The following is a 19,161-nucleotide window of genomic DNA, read 5'->3' on the forward strand; positions in this document are numbered from 1 at the left end:
CTATGACACATAGTGGATAAGCTGCATACAGGTGATTTATATTCAGAATGTGTGAAAAAGCATATCTGACTCTCAACAGGCTTACTTCTACAAATTTTGGTAACTTACTACACTTTCTCGTCAGGCCTGGAATGCGTTAGCAGCTCCTGAGTGGTCACCATGTGGTGGGGTGGCAGCGAGGGTGCTGAGGCAGCCGCTGAGGCTGTTGAGGCTGCCCCAGAAATAGAGGACATGAAAGAACAGTTTGATATGCAGCAGAACCTTATCAAGCAGCTCAAGGACATGGTGAAAACCCACCAGAGTCAGCTGCATGAGAAGGAGCAACAGGTTCAGGTAAGTGTAAATGAGCTTCCCCACATGATGTGTGATGTTGACAGTCAAATATATTAGTGATTTATTTCGTAGATGGCTTATGACATTGTTCTCTCTGTTGTTACCATATACATGAAAATTAACAAAAATTGTATTGCGTACTTTTGCCATTGTTTTGATAAAGGCATGTTGCAGAAATATCAGCAAATCTATATCTCCATTCTCCTCGTTTTCTCCGAGGAATGAGGCTATTACCACTGTCTAAAAATTGTATCACCTGTCCTGCACTTAAATGGACAAGTATAAGCTGTGAAGGTGTCTTATTCCATCAGTCTGTCCCTTGTCTTCCTACCTTATAAGATGTCAGTGTTTGAGCATGTCAGCAGCGGTCTGACGTTGTAACGACGCTTGCCGGCCGTGCAACGGCGGGGTTTGTCGTAATGTCGCCCGCCGCCCATGCTTGGGAAGAGTCTGTCGTAACGTCGCCCGTTACCCTTGCAGCGGCTGAGTCGGGCGGAGCACGAGCAGACCTCGAAGCTGGATAGGCTCAGCCAGCAGGTGGCCGCGCTGGAGGAGGAGGCGCCGGCCAACCAGAGCACGGCCTCGACCAGCGGCGCCCAGGGACGGCGCGAGCGCATGCTCGAAATCAAGCGCAGGCTCGAGGAGCAGAGGTGGGCAGCAGTCGCCGGGCAACCGTCGGCTGCTCGGGGTATCGGCGGAAATCGCAGCTGCGCTTGATCAGTTGAGGCTAGCAGAGGCATTGTGTTTGTTGTGGCCCCTGCTGCATGGCTCTTGTGGTATGCACAAACAGTAGTTGTTATCTGGTGGAATGATATATGTGCTTCTGAAGACACCGAGAGATATGTGAAATGCAAGAAAAAAGCAACAAAAAATTAATTTGTTTCGATGTATTTTGCTAGTCTTAGATCGTTAGTAGCCGATGCATTTTGATTCATTGCGTTAAATGGATAACGATTTTATCGATGTACAAATAGGTTAGAGCGGATGGTAGCCGGGAAGGCCAGTGAAATGGGAGAACTCCCGCGCTTGTAACAACCGAAGACGGCAGCCGCGATGTCGGCCAGCACGCGCGTTAAATGGCGCCGAGAACGGTGGCCGGGCGGCGCGCGTGTCTGACTGCCGGTGCGGCGGCCGGCAGGCGGGTGCAGGAGGAGCGCAGCCAAGAGCGCCGCGTCGACCTCGAGACCATGGTGCGCAACCTGCAGTCACGCATCGAGGACACCGACTACTGCTACGACTCGTGCGACTCTGCCGACTCGGGCTCCGACGGCGACGTCGACTACGGCTCGTCGCCGCGCAAGGTGGGCGTGGCCAGCACGCGATCGCTCGCCACTGCGCCGCCGCTACGGTAGTCGGCTGCTGGGGTGTCCGTCGAGGAGCTGGTGTTGCCCCTGGCTGGTGGTTCGCAGCGTTTATAACGAGAGGGCTTTTTGCATTGGGGACTCCTGCATGTGGGCTCTGTCGTGTTGACGATTATTGCCGCCGAAAACCGGCAAAAACCGATAAAAGCCCATCCTTCTGAGATCGTTCCTCTAAGCGCCTTTCGGTCGTCGCCTGGAGATTGACTCTCCTCCCCTATGCGTACAGGGCCGAAACATCCACATGAGGCCTTCTGCATGATGCCTTTTGTCCGCCAGTGTAGTCCCTATACCAATGGTTCGGATTCGGTGCTGACCAGATGAGCATCGAGCCGAGTGTGGTGCCAGCCTTGCCCCCCCCCCCCCCCCCCACCACTCCCCTTAGTTGTACCGCAGGCCCTCGGCCAACCTCTCTCCCCCGTCCGCAGTCGATGACGCTGAGCGACTCGGTGCGAGGTAAAGAGCCGGAGGAGCTGTACGGCGTCATCCTGGCGAAGGACAACCGCATCTACGAGCTGTCCGACAAGGTGGCCCAGCTGGAGGCCACTGTCGTCGACCTGAAGGTGAAGCGCGTCTGCGGACACGCGGCGGGCAGGCCGACGCTGCTGCTACAGTAAAATTGGTCTAGCCTTGGCCTCCGCTGTTTTCCAGGGTGTGTTCTTAAGCCGCTTGCGCCTTGCGGCGGGCAGAGCTGTGGCCGCCGCAGTATTCACTGACGAACTGCACGCCGTCGATCCATCCCACTGAACTTCTGCCGTGTCGTGCTCAGCTCATGCCTCGCTCACCGCCCCATGTCGCCCGACACGCGCCATGTCCGCCGGTGTCCACTCAAACCGCCGGGGCGTGGCGCGGCAAGGTAGGTACGCCGCGGTGGGTGTCCCGGCCTCGGCGGCAGCCAGCCGATTCGTCTGTGACCGTCGCCCGGTGCCCCCTCCCCGCTCAGGACACGCTGCAGGAGAAGGAGTCGGTGATCTCGGCTCGCACGGCCGCCGTCAACCTGGTGACGCGCGCTCTGACCGAGCGCGGCCAGGTGACGCTGGAGACGCTGGACGACACGCGCCAGCAGATGACGGCCATGCAGGAGGCGTTCGCCGTGCACGAGGCCGACTGGCGCGTGCGCGAGGAACGACTCACCCGGCAACTGCAGGAGGCCAACCAGAGGTGAGAGGTTGAGCACGAGCATCCCGGCCTGCCAGCCGAGACTGGAGTTGTTGTGCTGAATTGCCTGTCATGGTCGTCGTCGATCAGTCATCGAGATAATCGAGCCGAGTCATATGTTCAAACCTCGGAGTGCTAGGTGTTGTACCCTGTGTGTATAAATAATAAACTGACGTAATAATAAACTGAAGTCCGTGGAAAGAAATGTTACGAGCATCCTTGACAGGTGACAGTAGCGTCGTTGTCAAGAATGTCACTGCAAATAACGTCATTGACAGGTGATTAATAGCGTCGTTGTCGAGGATGTCACTACAAATGACGTCCCTGACACGTTACTAGTAGCGTCGTTGTGGAGGATATCACGACAGACGACTTCCTTGACAGGTGACTAGTAGCGTCGTTGCCCATGATATCACGACAGATGACGTCCTTGACAGGTGACTAGAAGCGTCATTGACAAAGCCACCAGTGAGATGATGTATGATCGTGTATGATTGCTCTATTCATGAACACAATTTTCAAATCATGCTTATGTGCATTTTGCAGGCTTGAAGCTTCGGAAGAAAACTATAAGAAGGCCGAGTCGACCAGATTTGATTTGGTTATTGCGAACGCTAATCTCCAGGAAAAACTTGTCAAGCTGCAGGCGTCGGCCAAAGACGAGGTAATAATCCACCACTGCATGTATAGTGCATTACCAACACAGTAGTGGACAGCGCCATTGAGCACGGTAGCCTCTTGCGTGGCCTCGGATGTCCGGCCAGCTCCACGGCGAGCTGACATGCCCGCGCTGATTCGCAGGCCGGCCGCGCGGCGGCGCTGGAGTCGGAGCTGGCTGAGGTGAAGCGGGAGCTGGCCGACTCGCAGAAGATGGTGTTCCGCGTCAAGTCGCAGAAGCGCCAGCGGGTGAGCCAGCTGGAGGCCGAGTCTGGCCAGCTGACGGCCCGCTGCGCCGAGCTGCAGCAGCTGAGCGACGAGCTGCGCGAGCAGCTGCGGGCGGCCGGCGAGGCCGACCAGATGGACGACGCCGGCGCCGTGCTGGAGGCCGAGCGGGACCGACTGCGGACAGGTGAGCCGACCGGCGCGTGGACGGGCGCTGCGAGCAGCTGAGACACTCAGACCCAGAGTCTGTGGCACGGGCCCGCCGCCAGGGACGCTTACCCCGGCGTCATGGCGTCGTCACAGCCTGTTCGGGCCATGAACGATACGTCGTGTGGTCGCGGTGGTCGGCATGTGCGTGTTGTGGCGTGTAACGCGCGTGGCAATGTCGTGACGTGGCGGGGCTGACGGGGGCGGTGTGCGGCGCGGCAGAGTCGGCCGACCGTCTGGCGGAGCTGACGGCGCTGGCCGAGCGGGCGGCCGCCCTGGAGCAGGCCGAGGCGGACGCCACGCACGCCAAACTGGCGCTGGTGGCCGAGGCCGCCGCACTCAGCCAGCGGATCGAGGACAAGGACCGGCTGACGGCGGAGCTGGAGGCTAAGGTGAGGTGACGGTCGGGGGGCACCGCTGGGCCAGGTGGGGAAGATGCTGGCATTGACGTTTTGCTTCCTCTAGTTTGGTCCTTTGAGTAGTCTTGCGAGTGGGCCTGTGGCTAACGCCAACTTGCTTTTATACAAGAACGGTCTATGTGTGTAATGTGCGTCGTCCAGGTGTATTAAAATATGATAATCAGAACGGAAAATACACCGTTAGTAATACCCAATGTTAGGCATAGTATACTCGCTGTTGGTGATACGACGGGCCCTTGTCCGCTGGCTGCCATGCAAGTACCTAAATGCCAAGGTGGGCTCGTAATCCCATGAAGCCTGTCAAGTCTTAGTCCGAATTCTGGATTACGGGCTACCATTTTAGATTTACACCCATATGTGCTGTCTGTCTGCTATGCTGTCCAGGGGACTGGTTTGGTTCGCTTGCGATAGTTACCAGGCCACTAACATCACGACTGTATGCCACGTTGGCTTATCAGAATACTGTTCTCGTTGCGGTTGTGTGGCACCATGGCTGTGCCTCCCCAGTGTTCGTGTTTGTGGGGGAAGGCCTCAGGGAAGCTGGGTGTGCTGTTTGTGTAGATGTCAAGCTGCGTGTCTGGGAAACCAGAGGTGCGGAGTTCGATTCCCCGCGGTACCCGCCCTTCCCGCCTGGGTGAGAGACAGGCGACGCCACAAAGCCTCAGCAGCTGAATGCGTCGCAAAGCCCCAATGACACCCAACTTGCATCAGTGCAGCTGATGGCCGCCCTCGTGCTGGCAGATCGCCGAGCTCGTGTCAGCTACTGACGAGAAGGACACCCAGGTCTCCAAGCTAACGTCAGAGAAGACCAACCTGGAGCTGCAGGTGACCGCCCTAACCTCGTCCCTGGAGGAGGCGCGAGTCGGCCTCGACCAGGCCGGCACCAGCTTGGCTGAAACACGGGCCGAACTGGAGGAGACCAGGGCGAGCCTAGAGCAGACCGCCACCAGTCTGTCCGAAACCAACGCCAGGCTGGTGGAGGCGACCGCGAGCCTGCGGGAGGAGCGTGACGGCAGCGAGGCCACGACGGCCGAGCTGCGGGAAGCCAGAGCCGGTCTGGAGGAGGCGAGGGCTGAGCTGGAGAGGGTGCGGGCCGACCGAGACGTCCCAGGTGACGCCCGTCGGCTGGAGGAGGCCGAAGCTCGTCACCTCCAGGTGACGGCGGATCTGGAGGAGCGTCTCCGTGTGCTCGGCGAGGCGGCCGGGCAGGCGCTGACAGCCGAGATGGGAAGTCAGGCCGATAGACAAATCACGGCGGAGGTGGGGAGCCAGGCTCGCAGACAGTCGACGGCGGAAATGGCGAGCCAGGCTGAAAAGCAAGTCACGGCCGAGGCAGCGAGTCAGGCCGATAAACTGGGGACGGCAGAAACGGGGAGCCAGGCTGAAAAGCAAGTTACAGCTGAAATGGGCAGTCAGGCTGAGGTGGGCGGCCAGCCTGAGAGCCAGCTGACAGCTGAAGCGGTCAGTGAGGCTGACTGTCATGCGGCGACGGTGGAAGGCGCTCAGCCCGAGACGCCGGCCGTGAAGCAGCTAGAGGCCCGGCTGGAGGTGTTGATGACAGACCTGGACACCTCGCGACGCATGCTGGAGGAGAGCCAGATGGACCGCGAGGCTCTCCGGCAGGAGGCGGCACGGCTGCAGCAGCTCGTCAGCGGCCTGGAGACGGAGCTTAAGGCATCTGAAGGCTTCATTTCAGAGCTTCAGTTCAGCAGCAAGCAGCTGCAGGAACAGCTGGACAACGAGAAGAGCGAGAGGGAAGCTATGCGGAACGAGTATGAAGCTCGCAACGCCGAGCTGGAGCGTGGGGAAGCGGCTGAGGCGGCCGCGGAGCCGCAGGGCGACCTCAAGAAAATGGTCAAGAAGCTGAAGACGAAGCTGAAGCAGGAGTTGAAGGCCAAGTCCTCGCTTGAGGAGAAGGTGGGCATCCTGAAGCAGAAGGTGGATGAGCTCAGGACGAACATCGCGGAGTTGGAGGGCGTCTCGTCTGCCATCAGAGACGCGCCGACGGCGGAGGACCTGGCCGCCCTGCAGGCCGAGCTGGAGCAGGTGCGCGCGCAGCTGTCGCAGGAGAAGGAGTCCAGACAGGCAGCCGACGGTCAGCTCACGGAGACGCGGAGTGCGCTGGAATCGATGCAGGCTCGGAGCGAGCCGCCGGCCTCAGTGGAGGTGGTCGCTGGAGGAGAGAAGACGGAGAGCGCGCAACAGCCGATGCCGGTGCAGGAAGCCGAGGCTGAGTCACAGGCGGCGGGCACCGCGTCCGAGACCAAGCAGAAGATGAAGCTGATGAAGGTGAAGCTGCGCAAAGAGCTGCAGCTCAAGGCGGAGCTCCAAAAGGAGCTATCGGACGTCAAGCAGTCCCTTGATGAGACGCGGTCAGAGCTGCACGACGTGAGGAGCAACATGGCTGAAGAAACCAGCCGGACGCACGAGCTCGTCATGGCCACGGAGACAGAGCTGCGTGAGCTGCGAAACAAGCTCAGCGTCGCCGAGAACGAGTTTGCCCAGATCGTCCGCGAGAAGGAGGCGCTGTCGGAGCAGCTGCAGGGCGGCGCCGAGCCGTCGGCGCCCCGCTCGGCGCGTTGCCAGGAGCTGCTGGACCAGCTGGCTGGCCTGCAAGAGCTGCAGCAGCGGGACGGCGACGGTGCCGCACTGACAGCGGCCGTGGAGCGCCTGCAGGCGGAGGTACAGGGCGCAGCCGGCGGTGAAGCGCCGCTGTCGCTGCCTGAGCGCTGTGTCGTGCTGGCGCAGTTCACGCGCCTGCTGTGCCAGGCGGCGCTGGAGCGGCGGCCTCGCGCCGCTGACCTGTTCGAGCTGCCTCTGCTGCGCGCCACCGACCGCAGCAGCTCGCAGAGCTCGCTGCTCAGCGAACGCTCCGAGTCGGCGCGCAGCGAGCCGGCCGGCGCCGAGCCCGAGAAAGACGCGCTGCTGCTGAAACAGCAGGCGCGACTGCGCCAGCTGACTGCTGCCGTCCGCCGCCGCACGGAGATGCGCGACGAGGCGGTGGCCAAGGTGCGCACCCTGGAGGAGGCGGCGCAGGCGCTGAGGGCGCGTCTGGAGGAGACCGTGGCCGAGGTCGAAGCGTTGAGGACCGAGAGGGAGGCTTGGGACGCGGCGATGACCGAGAAGGACGGCAAAATTGCGGATCTGGTGGAACTGACTAGTACAGGTGTCAGTCGAGAACATTGGGAGGCGCAGTTGGCCGAGAAAGACGCCAAAATCACCGCCTTGGAAGAAACGAGGTTAAGTGTGGCTGAGGCAAAAACACTGGGGGCGGCAGTGGTGCAGAAGTGCGATGAGGTTGCTGCCCTGCAGGATAAGCTGGCCGCCATTGAGTCGAACCAGGAGAAGTGGGAGGCGGAGGCGGCAGAGAAGGATGCTAAGATCGCCACTCTGCAGGAGACGGTCCGTGAAAGCGCTCACAAGGACGATAAGATCGTGTACCTGCTGGAGGAGCTCACCGCCAAAGAGGCGGCCTTCGACGACGCCCGGGAGCGCTGCGAGGCGCTGGAGGCGCGCGTGGCCACGCTATCCGCCCAGCTGGAGAGTCGCGACGCCGAGCTGGCCAGCCTGCAGGCGCAGCAGACCGCTTCCGACCTGCTCTCGGCACTCACCGAGTTCCCGGCCGGCGGCCATCCGGTCGAGTCGGTGCTGGAGCCGGTGCCGGCCACCGGCCGCGGCGGCGACGCTGCGCTCGTGTCGGACGTGCGCGCGCTGATGCAGCAGCTGCGCACGCTGCCGGCGGCCGAGGCGGGTGCGTTGTTCAGCGTGCCACGCGGTCTGGACCTGGTGAGCTTGCCGTCCAGTGGCTCGGAGGGTCAGCCGCGAGACTCGTCCGAAGACAACTGGTCCATGGTGGACGAGCGGCCGTCGTCGGGCGCTGCCTCGCCGCCGGCCGCCGCCGCTAGGGACGCCGCTGCGGCCGCCGCCGCCGCCAAGGACGCCAGTCCGCCGTCCGAGGCGTCCGAGGCCGTGACGGTGGTAGCGGCCACCATCCCGTGGCAGTGGGGCGATGCGGAGGCGAGCGCCTCCTGGAACGACTGGGTGATGGAGGCGCCGGCCGACGACGCCGCGCCGTCCGCCCCGCCGGCCACCGACGTGCCCGGCGCCGAGGCGCAGCTGGAGGCGCAGGCAGCGACCCCGCGGCCGGACGGCGCCGAGGAGCCCCCGGCAGGTGACGCCTCGCTGACGACTCCGGCTGGCGACGGCTGGGGCTGGTCGACCGGTGAGGAGGAGGACGAGGGAGCACCAGCCGGCATGCCGTCCGGACAGTGGGGCTGGGATGAGGACGCTGGCTGGCCGCGTGACGACCAGCCGCCGTCCGAGGCACTCCAGCTCGGCAACACCGAGATGGTTACTGAGCAGGTGCTGGGCTGCGAGGACGCGCCGGCGCCGGCCGCCTCGGCCGCCGAGCTGGCCGCTGAGCTCAGCGCCGTGCGCGAGCTGTGGCTCGCCACTCAGATGGAGGTGAGCGCTCTGTCCGAGGAGCGCGCGCGGCTCCTGCGGCAGCTGGAGGGAGTTGGCAGCACCGAGCAGCTCGCCGCGGAGGAGGCAGCGCTTCTGGAGGAGGTGACCTCCGGGTTACACTCGGAGCGACAGCGCTCGCCGGAGAGGGCGCGCGAGGCCGAGGCCGTCGCAGAGGCAAGCGGGGGAGTAGCCCGGCCGGCAGAGGGCGCAGAGCCGCTTCCGGAGGCAAGGGACGAGTCGGCGGCGGTGGAAGCCGAGTTACAGGCGGCTTTGGAGGAGGGCGCGCGGCTGCGACGCCAGCTGGCGGCCGCCGAGGCGGAGCGCGAGGCGGCCGAGCGCCGGCTGGAGGAGCAGCGCGTCGACGCCAGTCACCAGTGGTCCGTGCTCAACTTCGAGAACTCGTCGCTGAAGGCCGACCTGGCCGGCAGCATGACGGACCTGATGGAGCTGCAGGCCAAGCTGGACGCGACCGAGGCCCAGCGCGCGGACGCCGCGTGCCGCCTCGAGCAGGAACAGAAGCTCCGAGCAGGAGCTCAGGAACAGGAGCTCCGCAGGCTCGGCGCCGAGACCGACGCTCTGCACGCTTTCAAACTGGAAACGCAGCAGCAGCAGGAGCGACTCGAGGCGCGCGCGCTGCACGCGGAGGCGGCGCGCACCGCGGCCGTGACGCTGGTGGAAAAGACGCTGGCGCAGCTGCGGGCGTCTGCGGCGGCCGTGGAGCGGCTGGAGCGAGAGGTCGACGCTCTGAAGGCGGCCGGTGTGGGCGAGCCGCCGGCCGAGGCCCCGAGCGCCGAGCAGGGCCCGGCCTGCAGTGGACAGCAGCCGATGTCGTCGGATCAGCAGCAGCAGCAGCAGCAGCAGCAGCAGCAGCGGCAGCAGGACCGGCCGGCGGCGCCCCCGCGGGCGGAAGGCACCGTCTATTACGATCAGTCGCAGCCCCAGTTCGCGGGCTACTTCGGCCAGGAGCAGCAGACGACGGGCGCATTCTTTGACCAGGGGCAGATTGGAGCAGATGCTGGCTTTGGTCAGCAAGAGCACTACGGCCAGAGCCAGCAAACGATCGGATCGTATGCGGCTGGCGACGACCAGCAGCCCACAGGGTCGTGCTTTGGTAATGGTCAGCAGCGTACGGGACCGGTCCAAGATCTTGGGCCTCAGCAGTACGCAGGAAACTACTTTGGTGATGGCCTGCAGCCGACGGAATCGCACTTCGGTGAGGATCAGCAGCGCATTGGCCAGGGCGAACAGCAGACCGGGTCGCACTTCGGCCACGGTCAGCCGAGTGTTGAGGAGTACAAGTACGAAGCGGCTGTGGCGGAGAACCTCCAGACCACGGGCGACTACTTCAGCCGTGACCAGCAGCAGACCGATTTTTCCTACAGCCAGCACCAGCAGCACGCCACACAGCACTTCGACCTTCAGCAGCAGCCGGCGGGAGCCCACCCTGGCGGCGGCGGACACGGCCAGCAGCTGCTTCCCGACCACGGCCAGATCCCAGGCGGCGCCGGCAGGCGGCGGGCCGCCGTCGGGCGTGCCTGTATTCTCCATGTTCGGCGCGCCGGAGGTGGCCGCTGGTCCGGCCGACCCGTTCGCGGCGCTGTGGACGCCGCCGGCGGCAGGGCCGGGCGAGCGCACCGAACCGGAGGGTCTGCCGGCCGACTCCGGCGCCGAGCTGGCCCGCCAGCAGCTGGCCAGCACGTGCCACGAGAGGGACGAGCTCAGGGACCGGCTGGAGACGGCCGGCCGCGAACAGCAGGCGCTGCAGCAGCAGCTGCAAGCCGCGCTCCAGGAGCGGCAGCAGCTGCAAGAACGGCTCCAGGGCCTGGAGCCGGCCGCCGACCAGCTGCAAGCCGCGCTCCAGGAGCGCCAGGAACTGCAAGAGAAGCTGCAGGCGCTGGAGCCGGCCGCCAACCAGCAGCTGCATGCTGCGCTCCAGGAGCGGCAGGAGCTACAGGAACGGCTCCAGGGCCTGGAGCCGGCCGCTGACCAGCTGCAAACCGCGCTCCAGGAGCGCCAGGAACTTCAAGAGAGACTGCAGGCGCTGGAGCCGACCGCCGACCAGCAGCTGCAGCTGAAGTTAGCGCTGCAGGAGCGGGACGAACTGCGCCTGCGCGTGCGGGAATTGGAGCCGGCCGTTGAGCAGCTGCGGGCTGCCGTGGTGGAGCGGGAGCTGGTGGAGAGAGAGCTGGAGGACGCGCGCCGCCAGCTGGAGACGGCGCACCACGGCCTGGAGCAGGCCGAATCTGACGCGAGCCACCGCCTCAACATACAGGCGCTCGGGTCGGAGACGCGTATAGAGCAGCTAGAGCTGCGCGTGGCCGACCTGGAGCCGCTGGCGACGCAGCGAGAGGAGACCGAGCGCCAGCGGCAGCAACTGCAGGAGCAGCTAACCGCCGCCGAGCTGGAGTTGGCGGCGCGGCAGGAGCGGCTGGCGAGCCTCGGCGCCGACAAGGAGCGGCTGGAACGGTCGGTGGCGGACCTGACGGCGCGGCTGGCGGCGCCACTCCCAGTGGCACCCGCCGTCGACGAGCCCGTCGTGCAGGCTGTGTCGCACGTGTTTGCCGAGGCGCCGCCGGCAGCGCCGCCTGCCTCCGCTCTTCCGTTCGCATCGTCGCTCTTCGGCGGCTCGCAGCCCATGGCGTCGTCCGCCGGGTTCCTGGACAGCTTCGGCATCATCCCGAACACCCCGCCACAGCCGCCGCCGCCGCCGGCCGTCGAGAAGACGCCGAACCTCGCCGAAGACATCGCCGAACAGCTGAGTCTGCTGCGCGCCGAGAACGAGCAGCTGCGCGCCCGGATCATCGAACTGACGCCGGGCGGCGAGCGCTCCCAGCAGCTGGAGGCGGAGGTCAGCCAGCTGAAGGAGCAGCGGACGGCCGACGAGGAGCGACGGCTACGTCTGGAGACCGAGCTCGAGGAGCGCAACGCGCGGCTACTGGCGCTCGCCGCCACCGAGGAGCAGCTGAAGAGTTCCGAATCGGAGATCGCGCTGCTGCGCGCGCAGCTGGATACGGTGGCCGGTCAAGGCGAGCGCAGCGACCTGGTGGAGGCGGACAACGCGCAGCTCCACTCCCAGTTGGAGGAGCTGACGGCTACCGCGCGCGCCGCGCAGCAGCTGGAGGAGGAGAATGTGCGGCTGCGCACCGAGGCGGCGGCCGAGGTGGCAGCCGGCCGCCGTCTGCAGGAGCAGCTGCACCAGGCCCAGGAGGAGGCGGCGCGGCTGCGGGAGGAGGTCGATCGGCTGCAGCAGTGCCGCGCCTCCGAAGCCGCCGCAGACGCCGCGCAGCGCGCCGCTGGACTGGAGCATGAGGTGACCCGGCTGGGGGCGCTGCTCGAGGCGGCGGCGGCGGAGAAGGCGGCGCTGCAGGCGGCCGGGGCGGGACCAGAGGCCGCCCCGCAGCAGGCGGGCGAGGCGTCTACTGACGATCTCCAGCGACAGCTGACGGAGGCGGAGGAGGCGCGTGCGGCGCTGCAGGCTGAGAAGACGGCCGCCGAGGCCGAGCTGGAGTCGACGAAGGCCCAGCTGCAGCAGTACATCGACTACTACCAGTACTACGCGGCGTACTACAGCCAGGGCCAGCAGCAGCCGGAGCAGGGTCAGGTGGCCGCCCAGGCGGAGGTCGAACAGTACCACGACCCGAGCCAGGCGGAGCAGCAGGGCTGGGTGACAGACGCCTCCGTAATGCTCCACTACCCCATCAGCGCCGAGGATGAAGCTCCGCCGGAGCCGTCTGCGCCGCCGACCAGCGCCGAGCTCTCCACGGTGTCGCTGCTGTCGTCGCCGGCCCCGGCAGACGAGACCCCGGTGCCGGCCGACGCCGCCGCCGTGACCGAGACGGTGGTCTCGGCGGCGCAGAGCGTCATCCCGTCCGTGTTGTCGTTTTTCGGCGGCGGCGGCGGCGTCAGCTCAGACGCTGGAGAGCAGGCGAGCCTCTCGGCGCTCCGCTCGGAGAACGAGGCGCTGCGCGGCCGCGTCGCCGAGCTGGAGCGGGCGGCGGCGGCCGGCCAGGCGGCGCCCGACCCGCTGGTGGCGCTCACGTCCAGCCCGTTCCTGGAGGAGGCCGGTGCCGCTCCGCTGCGCGCCGAGTGGGGCTGGGAGGAGTTCACGCCGTCGCTGGAGGCGGTGTCGCCGGCGCCGGCCGAGCCGCGCGCGCCGCCGCCGGCCGAGCCGGCCGAGCTGGAGCGGGTGACGGCCGAGCTGCGGGCTGAACGTGAGAAGGTGGCGCGGCTCGAGCAGGAGGCGACCGCGCTCTGGGCCCAGACGGCCGCCGTCGACACGGACAAGCTGGCGGACGTGGTTCGCGAGCTGCAGACGGAGCGGGAGAAGCTGAGTCGCCTGCAGGTGGAGGCGACCGAGCTGCGGGAGCATGCGGCCGCCGCCGCCGCCGGCGTCGAGCGGCTGGCGCTCGTCACCGCCGAGCTCGACGCGGAGCGCGAAGAGGCGCGACGCCTGCGGGAAGAGATCCTTGCCCTGCAGGGGGAGATGGCTGTTCTGCGGGACCAGCTGGCGCAACCGTCGACCCAGCTGGAGGCCGAGCGGGCGGCGCGCGCCGCACCGGTCGCCGACGACGCGGCACAGCTGTCCGCTCAGCTGGCCGAGGAGCTGGCTACGGTGTCGCAGCTGAGCGGCGAGCTTGAATCGGAGCGTGCCGACGTGGCGCGCCTGGAGGGCGAGGTGCAGCTGCTGCGCGACCTGCTGACCGATACGCAGGCGCAGCTGTCGGCGGCGCGCAGCACGCCGGTCGCCGACTCGGCGCTCGGCGACCAGGCCGCCTTCTACCGGCAGAAGGTGACCGAGCTGGAGACCACGCTGGCCGGCTCCCGGGAGGAGCTGCAGCAGGCCAAGGTTAAGAACGGCCGGCTCCTGCAGAAGCTGAAGACGGCGCAGAAGGGCGCGCGCGCCCCGGCGCCAGGCGCCGACGGCCTGGATGCCGCCCTGCTGGAGGAGCTGCAGGCGCAGGCGACCGAGGCGCGCCGCCGTGCCGATGAGGCCGAGCGACTGGGTCGCGAGCTGCAGCAGGAGAAGACGCGCCTGGCCGAGCAGGTTGATACCTACCAGGATGCGCAGGCCAGGCTGGTGGACGCCAAGGAGCGACTGGAGACGGAGGCCCACGCGCTGCGTGTGGAGAACGACCGGCTACGCGGCCAGATAACCGACATGGAGTGGCGGCTGGCCGAGCTGGAGGAGGCCGCGGAGAGCCGCGCTGCCGCCAGTGTGACGCCAGACGCCGCTGGTGTGATGTCAGACGCCGCTGGTGTGACGTCAGACCCCGCCGGCGCGGCGCAATCAGAGGTGACGGCAGAGGCGGATTCGGCCGCGCGGTCGGAATTAGCTCGGCTCGTGGAGGAGAAGGCGGTGCTGGAGCGGCGGCTGGAAGAGCTGGAGCTGCGTAACGAGGAGCTGCTGGAGCTGTACGAGACGGCAGCTGCCGCTCCCGATGCCCAGCTGCAGCGGTCGGTGGAGCAGCTGCAGGTGGCGCTGGACGCGGCAGCCAGCGAGAACGCCGCCCTATCGAACCGACTGGCGGCTTACGAATCCCAGTGGCTGGCGGAGGGAGGCGGCGACGCCTCGGCGACCGCTCACCTGTTCCATGCGAACGCGACCACGTCGTTGCAGTCCCCGCCTCTGACCGGCGCGGACCCGACCGTGCCCGCTCCGCCGCCGGTGGTGACATCCTTCGCCGCTGCCCTGAGCAGCGCTCCCACCGACGTCTACCAGTCGTCACTGACTGGCGCGGATCCGGCCATGCCCGCCCATCCGCTGTACTCGCGACCGCCGCTGGCGGGGGCCACCCCGGCCGCCACGGCCGCCCCCGCGCCGCCAGATCTGACCGGCGGCGCGCCTGCCGACCACCCGACTCCTCCTGCGGAGGCCGACCAGGCGGCGTCGGCCGACACTGACCTGGCCGCCGCTCAGGCCGAGGCCGACGAGTCGGGGCTGGTGCTGCGCTCGCGCGAGGTGATCATCCACTCGATGGCCGACGAGATCTCGAGCCTGCGCGCCACCAACGCCGCGCTGCTGGCCGAGGCGGCCCAGTGGCGCACGCTGGCCGAGGAAGGCGAGGACGGTGACGTGGTGGACGGGCTGAACGAGCACCTGCGCCAGCTGGGCGAGGCGCTGCAGGGCCGCGACGCCCGGTGTCGCGAGCTCACCTCTGAGGTGGCCCAGGTGAGCACTGAGGCCTAGTCGGGCTGGAGCGGGCTCGACGCCGTGACGCTCTTAAGTTCCCGGGCGGGTGATTTCGGTAATGTCGAGACGCAAAATGGATATAGCCCGAAAAGTATAGAATAGATGCCCGAGTGGTGTGTAGTGTGTGATGAGTGATGAGTGGGATGTGTGATGAGTGATCCGATGTCACCTTGTCACCGGGCGTGGGAAGGCCTCAGTGGCGGTTCACAGTATCACACCGAAGAGCGCCGGGCGGGACTTTTTGTTGTGACCAAAGCCATAACAGTTATCGGTTAATGGCAACGTTTGCGACGTATGAAACCACCGTGGTGAACAGCGTTGTAATCCCTCGCCAGTTGCGATGGGAAAGCCGAAACACACGTCGATTTATGGCAGCTGTGTTATTTGTGGCTGCGCGACAGTGTAGGCATGCTGATCCAGATGTGCTGCAACAGGAGAGCATGACTGCCGCGGTTCACGCTGTGTCGGTGCCGCGGGTCTGGCCGTGACTGGTCCGTCCGTCCGGCAGCTGCTGGAGGAGCGGGACCTGCTGCAGCTGCGCCTCTCGTCGGCGCTGCGGTCCAATCAGGCGCACCAGGCCGATGTGCCCCGACCGGCAGACGAGGCGGCTGACGTGCTCCAGCTCAAAGTCAAGTGAGTCTGGGCGCGCCGGCGCGCCGGCGAGTCTGGCCCAGACACGATAGGTTATAGTCAAGAGATTTTGGGAGATCGGGGTTTCCAGGGAGATCAGAAGCTGGCGGTGATTCGTGTCAGCTTCGCGCCGAACTTGACCGTACATGGACCTGACGGAAGTGGTAGCTCGCGCTTCTAGTTGTGTTTTAGCGGCTGCATTCATTTGTCCTGGCTGTGACATCTTCAAGGACCGAAGCCAGGCAATGGCTTCTGATACACTGAAGCGCGTTTCTCACTTAAAATTCGATGTTTCAGACAGGGGTTTCGTGAATCCTCCGTGGGGTCGGGCCCATGTGTGACGGCCGCGTTGTCTTTGAGCTCACCCGTCGCCCTCCTTCTGCAGGTTGGCGGAGCTTAAGCAGCTCAACTACCTGCTGGACATCCAGCTGCAGGACGAGGTGGCCGAGCGCCGCCGGTTACAGAGGTCGCTGCAGTTGCCGGAAGGCGCGCAACACGGCCGACCCCAGGTGAGCGGCGGCCGGCTCGGTTACGACCCGTCCACGGCGGGGGGGGGGGGGGGGGGCGGGGAGGCACGGGAACAGGCGGCCGGTAGCGGTGCGCTTCACTGGAGGTGCGGAGGAGTACTCGGGGCTAATACTTGTTCCGCTTTCTACTGGTATCGATCTCTTGCGTTTGGTCGCAGCGCGAGACGAACGCCTGTGCGAGCGCGTGGGGAAACTGCGCGATCCAGTCGCAGGCCAGCGAGCGATCACGTTTATATAACACAGGATTGAATGTCAACTCATAATACATGATCACACTTTCAAGCGAACCGAATGCAAAATTGTCCCCATCTTTTTTCAAGGATTGTCGTTAACTTGCAAGCACAGTTGCGCTTGTGGAACACTGCTGGATGCGTCATTCTCTCCGACTGAGGGCATTATTATCGACCGCATTTTGTGCCCACTGATTTGCAGCCCCACATATTGAAGGTCTGCTTTGCAGTGTCTCACAATGACCACCAGAATCGCATGAGGCGTGGTAACCAAGGCTGACGTTAATCTTGAGCTGCTTTGCCGCAGCCAGCTATTATGCTGACAGAATAGGTACCGTGCACTGGAGCTGGGTGTGGCTGGATGGTCCTTGTTGCTTTGTAGTTCCATTACAGTGACTTGCGACGAAGCATACTCCACCGATGTGTGCATTTATGTATACGTGTCTCTTGCACTGCATGTCTCTTCCGGCCTTTGAAGTTACTGATGTACATTCACTGCCAGAAGCTCATAATTGTTCTTGAATGCGTATTTGTTTTTTTAATAGTTCGTGGAATATACGTATGCAGCGTTGATTCGTGACCCTTTTGTTCTGCCATCCACTCAGCATGGTGAACGCTTGATGGCCATTCGCATACATTCTATAATATTTATAACATCAAATGATCCAATACTTCAGATGGTTGCAGCGTGCGTTGTTACCTCTTCCCCATTTGGATCTCATTTCCATAAATGATAATCAGTTTTGTAATGCGCGTGTAATTGTGTTTTTCAGCCATGCAAAATGCACTTATTTTGCCCGCTGTGATTCTCAAACACTGACGTATGTGGCGGCTGTTTTCAGATGTCGCTCAGTCCAAACACTTCCGACCTGGTCAGCTCATCGTCCAAAGACATTTGATGAAGTGTCGCCTTGTGATGTTTGCGTCTCTAGTGACTTACGATGTGTGTTGTTTGGAGGGCGTGGGAAGCCGATTGTCCGCCGTGCAAAGGCACGGTCTCCGTACACGACGCGGGCCTGCGGAGCGCCCGCCGCTGCTCTGGCCTTGTCAAACGCTGTGGTTTACTATAAGATCGGCGCGTGTTCATAGTGGTGGAACTTCTGTACAGCTGCGTGTGCGTGTGACATGTTACTTATGTAGTGTGAAGGTGCCGCATCTGTAGGTGGGCGGTACTGGGAAAATGATGGCCATTTCGCCTGATTCGGCAGTTTGCGTTATGGTGTGGGTGAAAATCGAACAATCAGATATGCTGTAAATACGCCCCCTGGTGGCAGCGGCTGAAAGGCTTCCTCGCGGAACGCCGTGTGTTGGGTAATGTAAACCGCGCTGTTGGGATGCCCTTAAGTATAACTGGTTGCGACCAAATACGTTTAGCGTGCGTGAAATGGGGTACTTGTTCGCTGACGGGTTTCTCTTCGGCTATATGTATGGAGAACGGGCTCATTTTGCTTATGCAGATAATATGCTACCTTAACTGCCATTTACCGTTCGGCCCACTGACGGCAACGCTCCAAAGTATATGCGGGATGAAAAACGCCATTCCAACCTGTACTCAGTTTATGCTTTACGAGATAAACATTAATACAGTTATCTTGGATGTAGTTTGGTCTCAATGGTCCTCATAGCCGTGTCATGGCTACCGCTACATTCCTGATGGGCAACTTATCCTCAATCTGGTAAGCATTACCAAAGACATAGGAGCGGGGGCCTTGGGACCATATCACCCCAGACTGTCTGAAGATGATGAGCATTTCACCTGACGTCGCCATGTGATGACGACGCATAGCAAGAATCGGCCCCAAAGTCTGTTGTGGCACCCTCACTTCCTGAGGTGTTTCTTCGCCTGTGAGCAGCAGCCTCTGTCGCTTTATACCTTTTTGTCGCGAACTTACGAAACCCACTTATCTTCTATTTAGGTCAACCACCAACAAGCCCTCGCTACGGTCGCCGACTGCCGGTTACCCACGCCCAGTGTCGCCGCCTGGAGGCTGAAGGCGCTACTGTGGCTGCGGTGGCCTGTGGACACTGTCTCTATGCGCCTTCAGTGGCGATAAGTCCGATCCGCGATGGCAAGGTGACTAAATTTCATGAAGCACCTATTATTTAAAATAATCTACCCAACCATTTGGTCATTGCACGACGCGGGCTGTCACGCACCCAACTCCGGCGGGTGAATCAGCGCGCTTAGTGTGTAACACTGGTGCGTACCGAATACGGGACAGATTTGATATACTAGTGGGCGTAAAAGGAAAGCTTTAGTCGACATGCCCGACAAATCCAAACATCATCGTCAAAGGGCAAAGGCGGGACGATGTGGCACGCGCTCTCGGTTTTTGAGGCGCGTGTTCTTGTCCCCCGAGTTGCGGTGCTTTGGTCGTACTGCTACCAGACGATATGGAGCAGAGGCTACCACACTGGGTCACTAGATAAAAAGCGGTCATATTTGTTGCGCCTTTTGCATTTGCCAAGGCATTGTTTATGTTCACGTTAAACAATGTCGGGAACTGCACTGCTACCTCGCATGAGAACAGCCATAGGGTTAACCACGGCTGTGAAGTGGGGCTAGAAAAATCAGGATCGTGGGGGTCAAATCGGAATTTGGCGGACAGCGAGCTGGAAACGGCATTTTGAATGGAGAGACATGAAAAACGTGCAGTCTCCGAGGCGAAATTGAGTGATAAAACCCGTGTGATAAATTCTAAGGGAAATATCCATTCCAAGTTCCAGACCCTTCCCCCCATCGTTACACCCATTAGAGCGGCA

The 19,161-nt window shown here is 63.2% G+C and overlaps 2 protein-coding genes across 2 annotated transcripts; both read left to right on the plus strand.

The window, feature by feature from the left end:
- The first annotated feature begins 159 nt into the window (after window positions 1–159).
- Window positions 160–7,158, plus strand: LOC119092318 (hyaluronan mediated motility receptor). Its single transcript, XM_037215284.1, has 11 exons — window positions 160–333; window positions 814–983; window positions 1,472–1,634; window positions 2,120–2,254; window positions 2,635–2,852; window positions 3,396–3,513; window positions 3,651–3,755; window positions 4,268–4,330; window positions 5,099–6,295; window positions 6,404–6,902; window positions 7,106–7,158. Exons 1-11 carry the CDS (start codon window positions 160–162, stop codon window positions 7,156–7,158), a joined length of 2,895 nt encoding a protein of 964 aa, XP_037071179.1.
- Window positions 7,159–7,282: 124 nt separating this feature from the next.
- LOC119092319 (uncharacterized) lies at window positions 7,283–15,648 on the plus strand. Its single transcript, XM_037215285.1, has 7 exons — window positions 7,283–8,995; window positions 9,170–9,371; window positions 9,732–10,172; window positions 10,333–12,296; window positions 12,345–12,586; window positions 12,866–14,990; window positions 15,520–15,648. Exons 1-7 carry the CDS (start codon window positions 7,343–7,345, stop codon window positions 15,646–15,648), a joined length of 6,756 nt encoding a protein of 2,251 aa, XP_037071180.1. The 5' UTR covers window positions 7,283–7,342.
- Window positions 15,649–19,161: the final 3,513 nt, after the last annotated feature.

The sequence above is a fragment of the Pollicipes pollicipes genome, unplaced genomic scaffold, assembly GCF_011947565.3.
Source record: "Pollicipes pollicipes isolate AB1234 unplaced genomic scaffold, Ppol_2.1 Scaffold_3447;HRSCAF=4054_pilon_pilon_pilon, whole genome shotgun sequence".
Lineage (NCBI taxonomy): Eukaryota > Metazoa > Arthropoda > Thecostraca > Pollicipedomorpha > Pollicipedidae > Pollicipes > Pollicipes pollicipes.